Genomic DNA, 22,010 nt, shown 5'->3' with positions numbered 1-22,010 from the left:
CAGCGGTGGCAGCAGAGAGCACCGTGTCAGACTGGAAAGAATACACCACTTCCTGCAGGACACCCAGCAGCTGATAAGTACTGGAATATATGAGATTTTTAAATGAAAGTATTCTACAAAACTGTATAACTTTCTGAAACCAGATGGTGTAAAACATTTATTTTCACCTGAGTGCCCCTTTAAAGGGTTGCTCTGGAGAAAGTCAACTGGTACCAGAAAGTTATATAGAATTGTAAATTACTTCTATTAAAAATCTCCAGTCTTCCAGTACTTATCAGCTGCTGTATGTCCTGCTGGTAGTGGTGTATTATTTCCAGGCTGACACAGTGCCACCTCTGTCCATGTCAGGAACTGTCCAGAGTAGGAGCAAATCACCATAGAAAAACTCTCCTGCTCTGCACATTTCCTGACATGGACACAGGTGGCAGCAGAGAGCACTGTGTCACACTAGAAAGAATACACCACTTCCTGCAGGGCATACAGTAGCTGATAAGTACTGGAAGACTGGAGATTTTTATTAGAAGTAATTTACAAATCTGTATAACTTTATGACACCAGTTGATTAAAACCAATTTTCTTTTTAAAGGCGTTATCCAGAATGGAAAAAAAAACACAACTGATTTCTTCTATAAACAGCGCCACCCCTGTCCTCAGGTTGCGTTTTGGTATTATAACTCAGGAATCTATGCAAATCACTCACTATTGATAAAGGAGAGGTGTAAATTGTGGATAATGATGTTCCCAAAACAACAACAACTCCCATCATATTAAAGGGGTTATCCAGTGATAGAAAAATATGGTTTCTTTTCAGTCTGACACAGCGCTCTCTGCTGACATCTCTGGCCGAGACAGGAACTCTTTCTCAGTTTTCTATAAATCCCCATAGAAAACCTCTCCTGCTCTGGACAGTCCCTGTCTCGGCCAAAGATGTCAGCAGAGAGCGCCGTGTCAGACTGAAAATAAAACATTTCCTGCAGGACATACAGCAGCTGATAAGTATGGGAAGACTTCAAATTTTTTAATAGAAGTAAATTACAAATCTATATAATTTCTGATATCAGTTGATTTAAAAGAAAAAGATTTTCGCTGGACAACCCCTTTAAGCTCCATTCACTTCAATAGAACTGAGTTGCAAAACCTGCACCCAAACTGGAGACAAGAGCGGTGCTGTCTCTGGCAGAAAGCGTCCATGTTTTTCTAACGCTGCATAATCCCTTTAAACAGCCTGCAGTTCAGTCGTTATGCAGAGACATGTTCCGGAACACTATAAGTATCAATGAGACATGATGGGTAAGAACAATTGCTGCTATTGTTATATAGCGGAACGTTTACAAATCTATAGTATTATTGATTTACAGATAAAGTATTGTGGGATATAATATCCGGACAAGAAAATAAATCACCCGAAGCTTTAAAAAAAAAAAAAAAAAAAATTAATAACCAATGGGTCTGATATGAGAAGAATGAGTAATGTTCTGTTGATTCATAGAAAGGTTATAATGTTTCCGATATTAAGTTTACATTTCATCCAATTTCGCCAGTGTTTGAGAAGATTTTAGCGCTAAACTATAATTACCGCAGTGAAATCTATCCCGGCTCTTCTGCTATACGGGGGAAAAAAAATAAAAAACCCTTAAAGGTCAACGTAATATCAGCCTTATTGTATTTAAGTGTGTCTGACATCCGCTATTCCCGACAGAGAAGAACATTGGGCTGGTCTGCAGATCACATAGTGATAGTGATGGCCGAATGGCGTCCGTATAAAAATAGAGAAGAGGAGGGAATGACCTTTCACGTTTTTATTATTATTTGTTAGTAATATTGAATGGACTTTTTTTTTTTATTAAAAGTTTTAGTTTTATGTTGTTACAAGTGAGTTGAGCTGTAATACTACATACAGCCTGCAGGGGGGGGGGAATAGTAAATTTGACAGTAATATTACGATGGGTATCATTAAAGGGGTACTCCGGGAAAAAAATATGTTTTTAGATCAACTGATTTGCAAATTCTAACTTTTAATAAAAACAAACTCAGGTCTTCCAGTACTTGTCAGCTGCTGGATGTTCTACAGGAAGTGGTGTATTCTTTCCAGTCTGACACCTCTGTCCATGTCAGGAACTGTCCAGAGCAGCAGAAAATCCCCATAGAAACCCTCTCCTGCTCTGGACAGTTCCTGACATGGACAAAGGTGGCAGCAGAGAGCACTGTGTCACAAAGAAAAAATAGAAAGAAAATACCACTTCCTATAGGGCATACAGCAGCTGATAGGTACTGGAAGACTGGAGATATTTTTTTTAATAAAAGTCATTTACAGATCTGTATAACTTTTTGACACCAGTTAAAGGGGTATTCCAATCAAACATAACTTTTCATATGTTGGTGAGACTAACAATTCCTTCCCTACTTGTTCTTAACTATTCAGTCACCTTTCCTAAGTTCTGAGCTGCTGCTTTCTGCTGAAAACACAAAAATCTGTGTGTGAGCTTTTCTCTCTGTCTCCCTCTCCCCCCCCCCTTCTTTTTGAGATGGCTGATGTAAACAAGTCCCTGGCAGGCTGTATCTGCAACATTGTAGCTACTTTGCAATGCCAGGAGGAATAATCTCAGTGAGTTATTCAGCAACTTGACCTCAGAGTAACCCTTCCATCATTACAAAGAAGCTACATTGTTGCAGATAAAGCCTACCAAGGACTTGTTTACATCAGCTGTCTCACAAGGGAGGGGGGAGGAGGGGGAGACAGAGAGAAAAGCTCACACACAGATTTTTGTGTCTTCAGCAGAAACAGCAGCTCAGAACTGGGGGAAGGAGAATGAATAGATAATAACAAGTAGGGAAGAAATTGTTAGTCTCACCATGGGCAGCAACATATGAAAAATTATGTTTGAGTGGAATACCCCTTTAACCTCAAAACACTTTCTTTCCTCTGGAGTACCCCTTTATTGATTTACTGTTTTCATGACCAGTGTTGATGATTCTAACATGGTTTTGTTACCTCTTTACAGCTCTATGAGAGTCCGCTTTTTTCTGCTATATATACCTTGCTGATTTAAGTCCTCCGCATGAACCTGAAGTAATAAATGCTTCTCCTTCCCTACAATTTACACTCCTCTCCCTCATTCCCCGGTAAGTAAAGCGTTCTTGTTTTCGCAGCAGTCCTTAATTGCTGCAGATTAAATGAAACTGCTTCCCTGAGACAGTTTGGGACGGCTGTAGTTTTGCTTCACTTACAGAAAAGCAAACCCTGGCTATGCGTTTTATTGGCTATTCTGAATAATTAATAGTCAGTGTGGCATTAAGAGGACATTACACCTCCAAATGACGGAGAAAAATGCAGATTTGATGAGCTGGGAGACGGGGACAAGCTGTTGTAGGAATCAAGCGGAGGAAACCGCCAGCGCTCTATCTCCTGGTCCGCACAGGCTGAGGGCGGCATTGGGCTTGTCTGGCCTCTATGGCGACGGGGGGTTCTGCCGCACTCCACTGCCTCCGAGGCAAAATCACCACCTTACTACAAAAAAGATGGCGTATGGCTTGCGGGTGATGTACACAATGGAGAGGCTGCGGCACTTGCATGATTCAAATGTCTGAGGGTAACCCATCAATCTGGATAGATAACCTTTTTAAAGGGGTTGTCCAGCGCTACAAAAACATGGCCACTTTTCCCCCTCTCTTGTCTCCAGATTGGGTGGGGTTTTAAACTCAGTTCCATTGACGTGAATAGAGCTTAAAGCGACTCTGTACCCACAATCTGACCCCCCTTCCCCCCCAAACCACTTGTACCTTCGCATAGCTGCTTTTAATACAAGATCTGTCCTGGGGTCCGTTCGGCAGGTGATGCAGTTATTGTCCTAAAAAACAACTTTTAAACTGGTAGCCCCGTGCCCTACGGGCGTGGCCTAGATTGTGTATGCAGTAGGCTGGCACACCCTCTCTGTCCCTCCTCCCTGCCCTCCTCATCATTAGGAATGCTCCAGGCAGATTGTCTCCTATTCCCCACCTGTGTCAGCACGGCACATGGTGCAATGTTCAGCATGCAGAAAATGTTCCAGTGGCATTCCTAATGATGAAGAGTATGCAAAAGAGGAGTCCGTGGAGCCTCATTGAAGAGTCTCAAAACACAGGACTAGCCAGATATCCCTCCGGGAAGGACCCAGCCAAGTGGCAGCTCCTGTTAGGAAACCACCAAATCCACCATATTAAGTGGCCCTATAAGTCAGTGTAATGACAAGGGATCAACCAAGGCTAGGTAACCATCCACAGACAGCTGTTTCGGGGTGTTGCCCCTCATCAGTGTGGAGCAGGATTCTGGCTAGGTGGGAGCAATGCCTAGTAGAGCCATAAGAGAAACAGATTGCTGAACTCAGGGAGAACAGCCAAATGACAACACTGCTGGCTGCTAATGAAAGCGCTCAATGCAGTGAAGTCCTAGGTGCATTGCCCCCTGGGAAACATGAGTATGCAAAAGAGGAGTCCGTGGAGCCTCATTGAAGAGTCTCAAAACACAGGACTAGCCAGATATCCCTCCGGGAAGGACCCAGCCAAGTGGCAGCTCCTGTTAGGAAACCACCAAATCCACCATATTAAGTGGCCCTATAAGTCAGTGTAATGACAAGAGAGCAACCAAGGCTAGGTAACCATCCACAGACAGCTGTTTCGGGGTGTTGCCCCTCATCAGGGTAGGTACCCTCATGATGAAGAGGGTAGGGAGGAGGGACGGAGGGGTGGTGCAAAGTTAGGGCACAGATATTCTAAGCCATGCCCGTAGGGCACGGGGCTGTAAGTTTAAAAGTTGTTTGTTAGGACACTAACTGCATCACCTGGCGAACAGACCCCAGGACAGATCTTGGATTAAAAGCAGCTATCCGAAGGTACAAGTGGTTCGGGGGGGGTCAGAGTGTGGGTACAGAGTCGCTTTAATTGCAAATCACACCTGAACTGGAGACAAAAGAGGGGGAAAAGTGGCCATGTTTTTGTAGCGCTGGATAACCCCTTTAAAGGTAATGTGTCATTGTATTGTTTAATGGGGTACTCCGGCAATTAATTTTTTACTTTCAAATCAACTGGTTTCAGAAAGTTAGGGTATGTCCCCATTACCAAATCCTGGCGCATCATTCTTCGGGCGGATGGTGGAATCTGCCAACCCATAGAATAAAGCCTATGGGATCAGGGGTGATGCACGCAGCTGCAAGCTGCAGAATCCGCGACGGGTGATCAGCCGGGATTCCGTAGTGTGGACATACCCTTTTAGAGATTTGTAATTTACTTCCAGAGCAGGAGAGGTTTTCTATGGGGATTTGCTACTACTGCTCTGGACAGTTCCTGACATGGACAGAGGTGGCAGCAGAGAGCACTGTGTCACACTGGAGAGAATACACCACTTCCTGCAGGATAAACAGCAGCTGATAAGTACTGGAAGACTGGAGATTTTTAAATAGAAGAAATTTACAAATCTATATACCTTTATAAATTTAAAACAATTATTTTCATTTGAGAACCCATTTAAAGGTTGTACACCATAAAGTTATATAGAATTATAAATTACTTGATTAAATAAGAAGATGCATTTCGCTGGATAACCCCTTTAAATCAAGTTTTATATTAAAAAATGTTTTATTTCCTTGATTATAAAATAATTCTGTAATCTTGCATTTTTCATTTTCACCACTGGGCCTAAGACTAAGCTAAGACTTCCGGCTCTATCCGTGATGATAAGGAGGAGGCTGCTGTAAAGTGATTTGTACACAATTACAGCGTCAGGTTACACCAGGAAAACAGCAGGTCCCTGTGAAGTGACCTCTTTACAGGTCACAGAGCACGCTTAGTAATGTTTCACATTCATCTCAAGGGGACAGGTCCTGTCTATTGCCATCTATGTCTATGGGGCTTGCCATAAAGCATGTCACTAAATGATGTTAAAAACTGCTCAGGCCACACTGTGCCATGGCTGCTGTGTTAGTCATAGAAAGATATAAATAGCTAAGTATTTACCCCATATATATGTATACATGGCAATAGGGAAAATTTAGATGGGCAACGATGGGTACTCTGGTTGCCCACCTCTAGGTAGAGCTCCAGCACAACCATGTCTTTTCCAGTGGTCTAAAAACAGTACAGGACTCTTGTAAAGTTGAAAACCTATAGGCACAGTTATAATAATAATGTCTTTATTTATAATAGCGTCAACATATTCCACGGCACTGTACAGAGCTTGTCATCACTCCCTGACCCCAATGGGCCTCACAATCTAAATGCCAAATTACCTATTAGTCTGTTTTATTATAATGTGGGAGGAGGAGTACCTGGTGGAAACCAATGCAAACCCCATGTGGGGCAACAGTGATAACCAGTGGGCCACCATGGAGAGTCTAAGGCTTCTTTCCAAAAAGTCAAGTTCTATCAATGTTGAAGAAGATTCCGGGGAAATAGAACAAAAAACGTTCCACCATTTTCTGATTGATGACATAGCTTTTCTTTTGGAATTAGTTGACCTGATACTTGAGGTTCCTCTTTAGATCTATATTAATACACTAGTAGATACTTTAGTTATGGTGATGGTGTTGGTTGGTTGTCCAAGTCTACTTCATCGTTGTGTCCCAAGAAAGTCCGGTTCACCTCAATCCTTCTATATGTTGTGGAGTAAACTTTTATCCATCGTATTATTAGCTAAAGACGCATCAACCTTTGGAATGGTCTTTCAACCAAAACTGTCAATAGGAGACCAACGATGAACGTCAAGGTGGAGTGTCCAATGAAGAGGTACAGCTAGTGGAAAGAAGACGTGGTAGAGTCTTGGGTTAGAGTTTAGGGAGGGATATACATGTGATAGCTGTCGGCCAAAGAGTGAGGAGGCCCCGTACACATTAGACCAGGGATGGGGAACCTTTGGGCCTACTAGCTGTTGCAAAATTACAATTCCCATCATGCCGAAGGCTGTCCAGACATGATGGGAATTGTAGTTTTGCAACATCTGGAGGGTTCTACATGCCTATTATACAGTTTTGCAAGTTTGGTGAGTTCAACCTACTTTTTACTCCCCTCTCCCCATTCATTTCTCATGCCCATTTTAAACTCTTCCTCCATGGTATAACTAGAAACCCCTGGGCCCAAAAGCAAAACCTATATAGGGTCCCCAAGCTACCCAGTGCCATGTTTGATACTGGTGACTACTTTTTTTTGGCACCGAAGCCCATGTATGACTTCCACCTTTACATTCCCTATAGCCACACACCTGCTCTCACCATGTTAATATCCTGATAGTGAAAGAGCGCCTCCTGCAGGCCGCAGTACATGATTATGATGATAGGATGGGTCAGATAACAGGCGTAGCTTATCTTAGATAGGAAACTCCATGTGCCACAGGACAGCATTGTGTTTAAGTGACCTGGAGAGAGAAAGAGATTATATTCACACTTGTATTAGATAGAAGTGGCAGCGTATGATAAAAAATGGATAATGTTAGGCGCCCCAAGGACGTCTATAAACAATCTTGGTGATTGGCGCCAGTGTACACGTCACAAGGTTGGCTGTCAGCTAAACATCCCCTAATGCAGGGAGATGTGCAACTGACAGCTGTGTTTTTTGGCTGTGATCAGCTGATTACTGGCCCTATTATACAAAGTAATATTGGCCTGTTTTGTTATACCTAACTAGAGGTGAGTGCAACTTGAGCGTGTTCGGTTTCGATTGCTCCGCATTTGATTACCAAAGGCTAAAAATGTTGGATGCAGCACTAGGGAGTCTGGGAAAACGTGGATTAAGCCATAGGCCATATCCATATTTTCCATGATTCCCTAGGACAGCATCCAACTTCTTCAGGCATCGGTAATCGAATGCAGATGATCGGTATAACACCATATGGTGAAATATAGAAGAGAGTATGTAGAGTGCCAAAATACAGGTGCTAGATGCTACAAGCCAATACTATGTAGACAATGTATCGTAAAGCTGGCCAGACACGGTAGATACATGTTGGCCCAACCAATCCATTTTCTTTACCTCCATATCCTTCATGGCACAGAACAAGGATCAAACCAAGAGCCACAGCCCATAAAGTGCGGTGAAGTCCTTGGTAAAGTGCGGCCATGATGGAGTATGAACTAGGAGTGTCGTCCAAAACAAAAGCCAACGTTATGACTGTGACCATGATGACCAGGGCGGACATCCATCCCAAGATAGCCTGTGCCTAGAGAAAGGAAACCATATAGGATGAGAAAAGAAAAATTAGACTGGACCACCAAGGATATTGATTCTGGGGGTCTACACCCCAGTTGTATGGTTATCTGCATATAGTTTTCTATGACAGGCCATCTCATTGTATCCATAAAGAAGGGCATGCTGGGAGCTGTATTTTTGCAATAGCTGGAGAGCCACAGGTTGAGAAACATTGATCTATAGGCTGAGCCTGTGATGGGGTCTTCTGGTCCTCCATTCATGTATTAGGCAGTCCATGGATATTACCAATAAAGAAGTCTGTGTCCATGGTAATAAAAAGCCTGATCCTCTATTGGAGATGCAATTACTATGAGAGTACTTCACAGGTGCTTCAGGAAATAATACTCATGAAGATGAGATCTCAGCGTCTTCAAAGACAGGCTATCATTTATCTCTGTTATAGTAATTCTAGTCTTTTTTACAGCAATAGACAAGGTACATGATCAGTTACTTACCCGGTTTTTAATGTAAGGACATTGCTTTGTGGCAAACATAATAGCAAGAATCATTCCGACCACAAAAGGTCCATATCGACAATAAGGTTTCGTGTAATATTCCACCCAATAATTCATCCGGGACTGGCTGTAAGGGAGAGTATGTATATGTGGTCAGCTGATGTCTCCAGGAAAAAAAATCTATCTATCTATCTCCTATCTAATTACTATTATCTATCTATCTATCTATCTATCTATCTATCTATCTATCTATCTATCTATCTATCTATCTCCTATCTATCTCCTATCAATCTATCTATCTATCTATCTATCTATCTATCTATCTCCTATCTATCTATCTATCTATCTATCTATCTATCTATCTATCTATCTATCTCCTATCTATCTATCTATCTATCTATCTATCTATCTATCTATCTATCTATCTCCTATCTATCTATCTATCTATCTATCTATCTATCTATCTATCTATCTATCTATCTATCTCCTATCTATCTATCAATCTATCTAGAAGCAGGAAAAAGCCGCACATCCAAAAGTGCATGAGGCGGGTGCTGTACGGAGTCAGTCCCCTGGCACGGGGGTCCCCAAAGGTACGTCCAGATATTCCGCAGCACACCAGCATTAGTGAAAAAAAGTGGTTTATTTCATGAAGTACAAAAGATACAAAAGATGCGACGTTTCGACCTCCTGTCATTTTATAGCCAACAGCTTTACCATAATCAATGACGTCATAAATACATTTTCATATGTAAACAAGTAAAGTATAATACAAAACAAGGTAAGTGATAATAAAAGGGTAGCAAGACCATATTCATATGTGCAAAAACAAGTGTACATGTATATGATGAGTGCATATGTGTACAATAAAAGTGCACTGTGCATAGCTCGATAATACAAAATAGTCCATAAAGGGTTAAAGAAATCAGAAGAGGTCGGGGGCACTCACCGCAGCTGATGTGAAAGGGGTTACACACGGAGCATGGGAAGAGTGACTAATGGAGATCGGCGTCCGAGCTAGCGTGATGTAGATCGAACTGCGCATGCGCTAACAGCGGACCGCCCCTGGAGTACAATGATACGCTAGTGAAGGATTGTGTACCGTCACTATGGCAACTGTGGTGGCGGCCATGACAATACATAATAAAGGAATGCCGGGCATCAGAGCGATAAGGAGAGTCGGGGTCCCACGTTGGCACACGGACTTGAGCCACAAACCGGACTGGTACAGACCCGATGTCACTCCTGCCGTCGCCCCCGTTCACCGCAGCCGTGCAGCAGACCGGAACGAAACCTCGGTAGTCGCCCTTGCTCCATAGCTCCAGAATAGTAGTACCCGGACATATAAAAGATGTTTAGCTCCTGTGTGTCAAATTGTGGTATAGTGCTGGTGATGGATGAGTGACCCCACGGCCTCGTATTCTAAAGGTAAAGAGAAAGAAATTAATATACATAATATATACATATATACACCATTCGGGATTTCAGATGCAGAAAGACTGTAAAGAATAGGTACACTTTAGCTACACATTTTTTGACTAACCTTAAAGTAAACATTGAGCATGACCCAAAGTGGGACATTATTAGAAAAATTACATTGTGCCTTGAATCAGCATACAGCGATAACATTATTGACCTTGATTTGAAGTCTTTCCTTACTGTTTCTTTTCCTGTAACCCCTTTACTGTACCTACTACCAAAAATCCACAAGTGCATGCAGAACCCGCCCTGACGACCTATAGTCTCGGGGCGAGGATCAGTAACGAGTCAAATATCCATTTTTTTTGGATCACACCTTGAGGGAACATGCCACTAATGCAAAATCTTACATTCGTGATATCAGTGATTTTTTTATTGAAAATTCAGGATTTACACATACCAACTGATTCCCTAATAGCATCATTTGACATTTGCAGTTTGTACACTTCCATCTCTCATGCACGAGGTCTGGAAGCTGTAAAAAAAGCATTACTGAATACTTCTTTTTCACCAGAGAAAATCACGTTTCTTCTTACCCTATTAGAATTGGTACTCACATGTAATTGCTTTGTATTCAATGACACATACTACCTGCAGTTAAAGGGTACCGCTATGGGTACGAATGTGGCACCTACTTATGCCAACATCTTTGTGGCCGACCTGGAAGAATCGTCTTTCTATGTGTCCCACCACTTCAGCCATGTGCTGGGGTGGTGGAGATACATCGACGACATCTTCTTGGTTTGGCATGGTACTGAACAAGATTTGACCCAATTTCATACTTACCTCAACTCTATTGATCAAGATATCCAATTAACCATGACATACTCGCATCACTCAGTACAATTTCTAGATACTTTGGTTACAATACAGGAACACAGACTGACCACTGATCTCTACACAAAAAAGACTGTAACACTTTACTCCACTACAATAGCAGTCACCCTAGATCGATGATCAAACATCTTCCCTTTAGTCAAATGCTAAGAGCCCGACGGATAATCAGTGAACCCAAACAGGTTATGCCAGCATTAGAAAACATTTCTCATAAATTTACCACACGAGGTTACCCAAAAAATTTGGTAGAAAAACACAAAAAAACAGTACTAAACATGGACAGACAACATCTTTTGAGATCCTCATGCCGTACACACTCTTTGGAAAGATTACCGTTCATCACCACTTACCATCATGTTACAGGACATATTTCCCAGACATTATGCAGGCACTGGAACATTATTCGTGACAGCTATCTGAACATCGCTGAGTTGAACAATCCACCACTGATGAGCTTTAGGAGAGACACAAATTTAAAAGACAGACTAGTTAAAAATGATATTTCCCCTATCAATAGACTGAGACAAACGTTCTTAAAACCACAGAGAAAGGGCTCATTCCCCTGCTGTTCATGTATCAACTGTCCTCTGATGAACAAAGGCTCATCCTTCACACATCCAAGAACACAAAAGACATACATTCTTAAACACTACCTGACATGTAACTCGGACTATGTAGTATACGTACTTTGGTGTCCTTGCTCCTTGTTGTATGTAGGTGAAACCAAATGTGATTTTAAAACTCGCATAAATCAGCATCGGTATACAATATGCAAATTGAGACAAGATCTCCCTGTCTCTAGTCGTTTTTTCGAAAAAGGTCACTCAGAGCGAGACCTGAAGTTCATGTTCATCGATCACATCCCCCCCTAAAAAGAGGAGGTGATCCTTTGAGCATGTTGATGAAAAGAGAACTTTTTTGGATTTACGAACTACAGACCCTGAAGCCCTTAGAGCTCAATGTTGACTTTAAGGTTAGTCAAAAAATGTGTAGCTAAAGTGTACCTATTCTTTACAGTCTCTCTGCATCTGAAATGAAATGGTGTATATATGTATATATTATGTATATTAATTTCTTTCTCTTTACCTTTAGAATACGAGGCCGTGGGGTCACTCATCCATCACCAGCACTATACCACAATTTGACACACAGTAGCTAAACATCTTTTATATGTCCGGGTACTACTATTCTGGAGCTATGGAGCAAGGGCGACTACCGAGGTTTCGTTCCGGTCTGCTGCACGGCTGCGGTGAACGGGGGCGACAGCAGGAGTGACATCGGGTCTGTACCAGTCCGTGTGCCAACGTGGGACCCCGACTCTCCTTATCGCTCTGATGCCCGGCATTCCTTTATTATGTATTATGTATTATGTCATGGCCGCCACCACAGTTGCCATAGTGACGGTACACAATCCTTCACTAGCGTATCACTGTACTCCAGGGGCGGTCCGCTGTTAGCGCATGCGCAGTTCGATCTGCATCACGCTAGCTCGGACGCCGATCTCCATTAGTCACTCTTCCCATGCTCCGTGTGTAACCCCTTTCACATCAGCTGCGGTGAGTGCCCCCGACCTCTTCTGATTTCTTTAACCCTTTATGGACTATTTTGTATTATCGAGCTATGCACAGTGCACTTTTATTGTACACATATGCACTCATCATATACATGTACACTTGTTTTTGCACATATGAGACTTATATGAATATGGCCTTGCTACCCTTTTATTAGCACTTACCTTGTTTTGTATTATACTTTACTTGTTTACATATGCAAATGTATTTATGACGTCATTGATTATGGTAAAGCTGTTGGCTATAAAATTACATCACTTGGACACTCCCACTATGCTTGATAATGATCTCGTGAGGAGGTCGAAACGTCGCATCTTTTGTATCTTTTGTACTTCATGAAATAAACCACTTTTTTTCACTAATGCTGGTGTGCTGCGGAATATCTGAAGGCCTATGTATCCTATCACGCCGTGCAGGTAACTGGGACACCCCCGGACACTTAGCTACACCCAGATAACCACGACTGTGGCTTGTATTACCCTGACAGAACGGGTAGCTCACAATTGTAGGGCAAAAGATGGTCAGACCAACATCTAAACACAAATACAAGTAACACTTCACTACAAAGTATATCTTAAGGTTCTGGCAGAGTACACAGCTACACTGGGTTGGGGCTGGTGAACTCCTCTTCTCTACTCTTCAAGCACCCCTACAACTACCTCTCTTCTCTCTTGCTACTCTCCAGCACCTCCTCAAGCACAACAAGGTCAAGCACTAAAAGTATGTGTGAAGATCTATCTATTCAGTAAAAGTATATTTTTATAATGAAGAACTTGACAGTAAAGCTGTTCTATTTATATATCACCAGGACTCTGTTATCTTCTGTACGCACCAGCACCCATACACACAGCACCATACACCTTGGGTTATCTTGGCTGTTTTTGTGGGTGGCGGTACCGACAGTCTAGGTGGGTCAGTTGCCACTCAGGACTACCAAGACAAGAGCCCAAGGGACCTACTACAACCTGGCCAGTCACCGACCATTTGATGAATACGGTCAGCCACATTAATTCATATGTCTCTAGGTCACATTTGCCCCTTATATCTATCTAATCTCTCTATCATAATTTACCTTTCACCTCTTGGATAACGGATTGAAAGTTTTAAAAAATAGGACAGCAGAGTTGAAGTGATGATGCAGGCAGCCAGGGTCATCGTCACCACAGCAAACATGACACGTTTGGCCCTTCACAAGAGAACAATGGAAGATTTATTTTACATTTTATTGGGCACCACTTGTCTTATACAAATACTATAATATTTAAAGGCAATCTGCCCAGTTTAGAGCTCACCTGTTAAGATGTTGCTAAGCTGCAGCATGCACGTCTACACCCTCCCCACCCCTCCCTCCTTTAACTGGTTGACATACAGGGCTCAGTGCTAGAAGCCAAGCCCTGTACGTAAATCCTGCATGGCAGGGATGGGGGAAAGAGGAGGCATACATGATATGGAGCTCACAGAACTTAGGTGGACAATCAGGCTGAGCTGAAGCATGCATGCCTCCCTCCTCACCCCCCTACCTGCTTGGCTTCCAGCACTGAGATCTGTCTATCAATCATGCAGGGTAGAGAGGGGTGGGGGGCACACATGCTGCATCTCAGCCTGGTCTTTATAACTCTCAAGCTAAGAAGCTAAGTCTACATATAAGCTGAGACTTCCTGCTCTGTCTGTGCTCATGAGGAGGCTGCTCTAAACTGATCTGTATAGAATTACAGCGACATGTGACACCAGTATATAGATAGCACCATTATAAGATAATAGCAGCTCCCTGTAGAATAACCTCTTTACAGGTGACAGAGCGTGCTCAGTAATGTCTCCCATTTATCTCAATAGGACAGGTTCTGTCTATTGTCTTTTATGTCCATGAAGCTTGGTGTCACTAAATGCCGTTCAAAACAGCTCAGGCAAGATGGCAAACCCCTTAACAAAGTACAGAAAAAAAATTATAAAAAATTTGAAGCCAAGCCCTTTACATAAAACCTGCATGGCAGGGATGGGGCAAAGAGGAGGCATACATGATATAGAGCTCACAGAACTTACGCGGACAATCAGGCTGAGCTGAAGCATGCATGCCTCCCTCCTCACCCCCCTACCTGCTTGGCTTCCAGCACTGAGATCTGTCCATCAATCATGCAGGGTAGAGAGGGGTGGGGGGCAAGGGGGGCACACATGCTGCATCTCAGCCTGGTCTCTATAACTCTCAAGCTTAGAAGCTAAGTCTACAAATAAGCTGAGACTTCCTGCTCTGTCTGTGCTCATGAGGAGGCTGCTGTAAAGTGATCTGTACAGAATTACAGCGACATGTGACACCAGTATATAGATAGCACCATTATAAGATAATAGCAGCTCCCTGTAGAATGACCTCTTCACAGGTCACAGAGCGTGCTCAGTAATGTCTCCCATTTATCTCAATAGGACAGGTTCTGTCTATTGTCTTCTATGTCCATGAGGCTTGGTGTCACTAAATGCCGTTCAAAACAGCTCAGGCAAGATGGCAACCCCCTTAACAAAGTACAGAAAAAAAATTATAAAAAATTTGAATCAGAAAATGGAAACCAATCAGAAAAAGAACGTTTCAGTATCTGATTGGTATCCATAAAAGAAAATGTGGGTGATACATTACCTTTAAGCATCAAAGCTGCCATGCATAGGCTTTTGAGAGTCATGTGAGCACAGACAGGGTGGGGAAAGGGCAGCTATACTTTCAGGTTAGTCTGATCTTTTCCTTTCCCTGACACTGAGCGTAGGTGTCATTCATTGTTTCATGGCATTGGTATCTATTTTCTAACCTTTTTCCCCCTGTTTTTGTTCTGTTATTTTTATCTCGCTTCTATGAAAATAAGATCTACCCTGAAAATAAGATCTAGCTTCTTTTTTCAGGCTTTTTGGAGTATAAGGTCTAGTTACAGTCAGCTGACCAGATCCCTGACACTGGGTGCTGAGCATCAGCCAATCAGAGCCAGACTTGTTATGCTCCGCTTCCACCTGCAGAGGGGACATGGAATATAGGGGGGACAGAGCTACATGACCCAACTACAGAGGGGGAGGGAGGTATACAGTATGGGGGACTACCTGCAGAGGGGAGATGTATACAGTATGTGGAAAGAACTACAGAAAAGTGAGGGAGGTATACAGTATGGGGGAACAACTACAGAGGAGGAATGTATACAGAATGGGGGAACAACTACAGAGGGGGGCAAAAGGTATACAGTATGGGGAAAGAACTACCGAAGGAGGAGGGAGGTATACAGTATGGGGCCTACCTGCAGAGGGGGATGTATACAGTATGGAGGCCTAACTACAAAGGGGGAGAGAGGTATACAGTATGGAGGCCTACCTACAAAAGGAGAGGGAGTTATACTGTTACATTATGGAGGCCTTACTGCAGAGAGAGAATATATACAGTATAGGGTCTTACTGCAGAGGAGGCATGTATACAGTATGGGGGAACAACTACAGAGAGAAAGGAAGTATACAGTATGGAGGCCTAACTACAAAGAGAGAGGGTGGTATACAGTATAGAGGCCTAACTACAAAGGGGGACGGATGCATACAGTATAAAGGCCTTACTGCAAAGAGAGAATATATACAGTATAGTGCGATGCCCTGGCCCCTGGGGGCCACTTCCGCAGTGCTGGTGTTATGAGCGGGCAATGACCGGGGCAGCTGCAGGGGTTATACTTGTCACGGTATAGGCCTGAGGGCATCACAACTGTAGAGCCGGTCTGTGGAATCTGCGGGTGATGATGGGCATGCGATTCTTCGCTGCACCTAGTCAGGGCACCAGTTAGTGGACACCAATGCCAGGGTTCAGTAACAGCGGTTTTATTATAGATGAGGTAACTAGTAGCAACAGTTCTGTCCGGATGCAACCGGGTATATAGCAGGCTTTGACAAATAAAGCAGGAGTGGTGCTGCATAGGCTGTGAGAATACGTGCCGGATGATGGGAGTAGGAGTATGAGAGAAATAGCGTTGCTGGGTGGATTAGCTTGAGAATAATACTTGCTGTGAATCCTTGCAGCGATGAGGAGATATAACGGAATGACACCCAGATGAGAGAGAAGAATCCGGTCACTTGAGCAGGCAGATACAGCCGAAGACTTGAATACAGCAGAGCACTCGATCCACAACTCCTCTGAGGCAGGAGAGGGACGACACACACAACCTCCTTGCTCAGCAGCAAGGGGAAGACTAACTTGTTAGGAGGAAGTGGGAGGTCACATGGTTGCTCCTGGCCAGAGCTAGTCGGCCATTGGAGGAACCATGGTTACAGGTCACGTGATCAACAGCCTTGCATACCACTGTACAATGCAATAATACACAGGAATACATGAGAATACACATGAGAATGCACATTACTAGAGAATACTAGGGGAAAAACAGCAGCAGTTGCAGTGCAAACACTTACCAGAACAGGCATTGACACAGCAATAGAAATGGCCATAATAGGAGTAGTAGTCTGCATGTTCTGGGACACTGCATACCTCCATAGCAAATTTGAGCCGACCTCGGCGAATCTAGAAGGCAGCAAACATGAATAGACTGGACAATCAAACAACAGGAATGAATGATGAGAGTGAGTGTGATGAGGTGTGTGTTTCCCACGCCCAGGGCACAGGTGAGAAGAGAGAGAGAATGAGAAACCCTAGTGGCAGGACTTCACCTAGGGCTGCCTAACGTACTCTGGCGACCAGGTAGCTAGTGCGTGAACCATCTGACGTGTAAGCCAGGACAACTTAACTGCTGGCGGGTGACCCTCAATATTCCAGCCAGTTAGACAGTAGGTTTTCTGTTAAATGTGTTACCCTACTGGAGGAGAACGTGAAGACCTGTGTACTATCTTGGCGTGTTTGTGAAATGTCTTGGATATCTGAAAGAGAATAGAACAAAATAATAAAAGCAAGCATACATCTGGGCGCCCATGCATACGGGTCAATCATACAACACAATTACTCAATAGGCCAAACACACGAAAGGGTATCCAAGGTGCAATATGTATGGACCAGTGTGAAGGTTAAGTAAGACTATGTGTGATTACTACTGTGTTGGGACAAGACAGAGGTGAACAAATACTGGAAACAAAAAGGAAGGGAAACACAACAGACAACAAATACTGCGAGGTCTTGAGGAGAACTGGCTCACATGAAAATCTGAGAAAAATCTGAATGAAAATCTGAGGAAAAATCTGCATACGAACTGGCTCAACTAAATCTTTCCAGCTATAGATATGATAATAATACACAATACTGAGACTGGATGAGAAAATACACTCCTACATAAACTGGACTTTCTCTAAAGGTATATGTAAACTGACTTCTCTTACTCAGAGGAGGAGCTATCTGTCTTAGACACTGGAAAAATATACTGTTTTACAAAAAAGGCGCTCTACTCTGAGGCAATCTATGTAACCTTGTGCTTACTCAGAGGAGGAAATACAAAGACTTTGATAACACTGGAATGCAATAGTACAATAAGTGCAATAATGAAATAAGTGCAATAATACCCTGTGTGGAACACACAATCACAGGAAAGTGCATTAGGAAGGAATGGGTTAAGTGTCTCTGTTAGGTAGAGTCTCTTTTAGGCAATTAGACATCGTCCATGTAAAAGGCTCTGGGACAGGCACTAGAGAACCTTTTGTTATTGTAAGTGTCCATCAGCTCATGGCTGGTTAGTACAGGGAACTTGGTCAGGAGGACCAGGCACGAACCTTGAACGTTGCAGGAACCTGAAACAAAACAGTTAGACAACAGAAACAGTTTAAGGACTCTGGTCTCTGTAAGGACACTTAGCAGAAATGTCCTGGAGGACCCTGAGTAGGCTTCTTCTTTTTCTTCTTCCACGGATAGCGATAGCGTGAAGGGCCTGGAGCAGAAGCATCCCTGGATGCCGTAGTGACTACAATGCTGGGCGTCACCGTGATGATAGGACAGATGATGGGGGCCACATGATAGGTGACGGTCGTGGTAGAAGAGGCAGCCTTAGCCACAGCAGTGGGGGCAGTAGAGGGGACTGCGGTAGTAGACCGGCCCGCTGTAGTGGAAGCTGCAGGAGTAGCGCTTGGCATAGCGGTGGCAGCTGTAGTGGAAGGCGACAGGGCAGCGAGGGCCTGCTGAATGTCCTCGATCAGCTGCATAATCTTAGGCCCGCACCCGAGCATCCATTGCGGCAGGGGCAGCGAATCACGCCCTGGAGGTTGCCACAGACCCGGGGATATGAAGGCCTTAGCAGAGTTCTCCCCTTTAGGGCCAGGGACTGAGGACAACAGAGTCGGTCCACTTATAATCTGTTCGCTGTCCGGTGATGAGGACCCTCCGGTACAAGAAGCAAGGTCAGCGGTGCTGGAGTGACCGGGTCCCATAGAAATGCTGGTCTCAGGTATGGGTCCCTCATTCTGATCAGCAGAGGCCGGGATGAAGGCCCGGCGAAGACTTCCGTCGTCCAACGGGGCAGCGGCCCAGCTGGTGTCGCTGTAGGATGGGAGCGGTGCTAGCAGGCAGGCAGGATTGCTCTCCGGCAGCTCCGGCATCACTGGTGCTGCGGCTTCAGGCAAACGTTTCTCGGGGGCCGCCATCTTGTCACGCTCTGGCCGGAACTTGTAGCAGGAAGTGGAGGAGCGCCAGGCTGGAGGATCAGGTTCCAGAATCTGCCCAGCAACAGTGACGTCATCCGGCCCAGGCAGCCAACCAGGAGCAGTCAATGGAAAGTCTATGGCGCCGGGCGATTCCCGCGCTTTGGCAGCATGGCTGTTAACCCCCTCCTCACCGGGGTATGGCGCAGCCAGAAATTGAAGAAGACGGCGGCCATCTTGTGTACAGTTCAGGGCCCGAAACACTTCAATCAACCCCATAGCAATCAGCAAAGTCTCTAGGGGGTTTCAGTACAGTTCTGGGGGCACTGACAGTTGGCACAACACAGTCTGGATCCTGTTCGTGACGCCAAAAATGCGATGCCCTGGCCCCTGGGGGCCACTTCCGCAGTGCTGGTGTTATGAGCGGGCAATGACCGGGGCAGCTGCAGGGGTTATACTTGTCACGGTATAGGCCTGAGGGCAGCACAGCTGTAGGGCCGGTCTGTGGAATCTGCGGGTGATGATGGGCATGCGATTCTTCGCTGCACCTAGTCAGGGCACCAGTTAGTGGACACCAATGCCAGGGTTCAGTAACAGCGGTTTTATTATAGATGAGGTAACTAGTAGCAACAGTTCTGTCCGGATGCAACCGGGTATATAGCAGGCTTTGACAAATAAAGCAGGAGTGGTGCTGCATAGGCTGTGAGAATACGTGCCGGATGATGGGAGTAGGAGTATGAGAGAAATAGCGTTGCTGGGTGGATTAGCTTGAGAGTAATACTTGCTGTGAATCCTTGTAGCGATGATGAGAGATAACGGAATGACACCCAGATGAGAGAGAAGACTCCGGACACTTGAGCAGGCAGATACAGCCGAAGACTTGAATACAGCAGAGCACTCGATCCACAACTCCTCTGAGGCAGGAGAGGGACGACACACATCCTCCTTGCTCAGCAGCAAGGGGAAGACTAACTTGTTAGGAGGAAGTGGGAGGTCACATGGTTGCTCCTGGCCAGAGCTAGTCGGCCATTGGAGGAACCATGGTTACAGGTCACGTGATCAACAGCCTTGCATACCACTGTACAATGCAATAATACACAGGAATACATGAGAATACACATGAGAATGCACATTACTAGAGAATACTAGGGGAAAACCAGCAGCAGTTGCAGTGCAAACACTTACCAGAACAGGCATTGATACAGCAAGAGAAATGACCATAATAGGAGTAGTAGTCTGCATGTTCTGGGACACTGCAATAGGGCCTTACTGCAGAGGAGGCATGTATACAGTATGGGGGAACAACTACAGAGAGAAAGGAAGTATACAGTATGGAGGCCTAACTACAAAGAGAGAGGAAGGTATACAATATAGAGACCTAACTACAAAGGGGGAGGGAGGTATACAGTATGGAGGCCTAACTACAAAGGGGGAGGGAGGTATACAGTATGGAGGCCTTACTGCAAAGAGAGAATATATACAGTATGAGGCCTTACTGCAGAGGAGGGATGTATACAGTATGGGGGAACAACTACAGAGAGAAAGGAAGTATACATTGTGGAGGGGGAACAACTATGGGGAGATGTATACAGTATGGAGGCCTAACTACAGAGGGAAGAGGGAGGTACATAGTATGGGGGAAGAACTACCGAGGGAGTAGGGAGGTATACAGTATGTATACAGTATGGAAGCCTGACTACACGGGAACTTACAGTATAGGAGTCTAATAAGAGTGGGACGTACAGTATGGCGGCTAACTACTGTATAGAGAGGGGCTATCATCACACATTCTCAGCACAGAACACAAAATAAATAAATTAACAAAAAAGAAAATCTGGCAATCCCTTTTAATCAATCTAATTGAGTGAGACAGATTCTCAGCCATCTATCCACTGATACATCTAATGTGCTGCCCCTGGTCTGCGGAGGATACTGATGGGCTGAGTAATGGAGGCGAGCTGTAATATTTCCACAATTAAGTAGTAATTGCTGTTATTAAGAGTCTCGTCTCTGAAATGAGACATCGGCCACGTGTTAGAAATACTCAGCAGTCAGGGGCTGCGGGGTATAAATCAATCCCCGCATCACAGACGTAGCGGGAAAGCTGAGCCGACACTGCTGAGTGGTTCAATGCTCTCAATGATCTATGTTATTAATATGGTCTATCACTGGGGAGCACTGAACCCTAACACACCGCAACGTCCACATAATTACATGTGCCGGAGGACACACTTACCTGACGTACAGGAAGATTACAAGAGGGGTTGTTAGATGGAACTGGAAATCAGTGGAGAGATACCAGGCCCATCCGGTGCACTGCAATGGATGACAAGGACACGGCTTATTACCCCCGACTGTCTGGAGAAAACCTCCATTATACACTATATGGACACCTGACCATCGCTCCATGTCGGACGAAATCATCGGCTGAGCCCCTTTAGTGGCTATAATATCCTTCACTCATCTGGGAAGACTAAAAGAATATGGAGTATATACCAGGGAGTTTGGGCAGTCAGGCACTGCTACTGGATGGGAAGTTCTGTCTCACAATCCACATTTCAGTTCATCCCCAATATGTGTTGCATGGGGTCCAGGTCCTGACTGTAGACACAATGCATTGCTGCCATTTAAAGAAACATTTGAGATGTCACAAAGACTGATGAAAACTTTATTAACTTTGGTTCTAAGAAGACTACCTAAATGGTAACCTAGCTACAGGGGAGAATTCCTAAATGGTAACCGAGCTACAGGGGAGAATACCTAAATGGAAACCTAGCTACAGGGGAGAATACCTATATGGGAACCTAGCTACAGGGGAGAATACCTATATGGGAACCTAGCTACAGGGGAGACTATCTAAATGGGAACCTAGCTACTGGTAAGA

The 22,010-nt window shown here is 44.3% G+C and overlaps 1 protein-coding gene across 2 annotated transcripts in view; it reads right to left on the bottom strand.

Annotated features, from left to right (window-relative positions):
* Positions 1-6,182: 6,182 nt before the first annotated feature.
* The window catches only part of LOC138787488 (O-acyltransferase like protein-like), a 31,505-nt gene continuing 15,677 nt past the window's right edge, over positions 6,183-22,010 (bottom strand). The window contains exons 9-14 of one of the 2 annotated variants that reach the window (XM_069964807.1): positions 21,363-21,442; positions 13,626-13,739; positions 8,667-8,793; positions 7,996-8,182; positions 7,229-7,381; positions 6,183-6,762 (exon numbers count right to left, since the gene is read on the bottom strand). In XM_069964807.1, coding sequence (XP_069820908.1) covers positions 6,695-6,762; positions 7,229-7,381; positions 7,996-8,182; positions 8,667-8,793; positions 13,626-13,739; positions 21,363-21,442 — 729 coding nt within the window. In that variant the 3' untranslated portion in view covers positions 6,183-6,694. The remainder of the gene's footprint in view (positions 6,763-7,228; positions 7,382-7,995; positions 8,183-8,666; positions 8,794-13,625; positions 13,740-21,362; positions 21,443-22,010) is intronic. The other variant, XM_069964806.1, reaches the window with a different exon arrangement.

Source organism: Dendropsophus ebraccatus, chromosome 3 (assembly GCF_027789765.1).
Source record: "Dendropsophus ebraccatus isolate aDenEbr1 chromosome 3, aDenEbr1.pat, whole genome shotgun sequence".
NCBI lineage: Eukaryota > Metazoa > Chordata > Amphibia > Anura > Hylidae > Dendropsophus > Dendropsophus ebraccatus.
The sequence above is the reverse complement of the archived record's forward strand: the minus strand, read 5'-3'. Positions and strand labels throughout refer to the sequence as shown.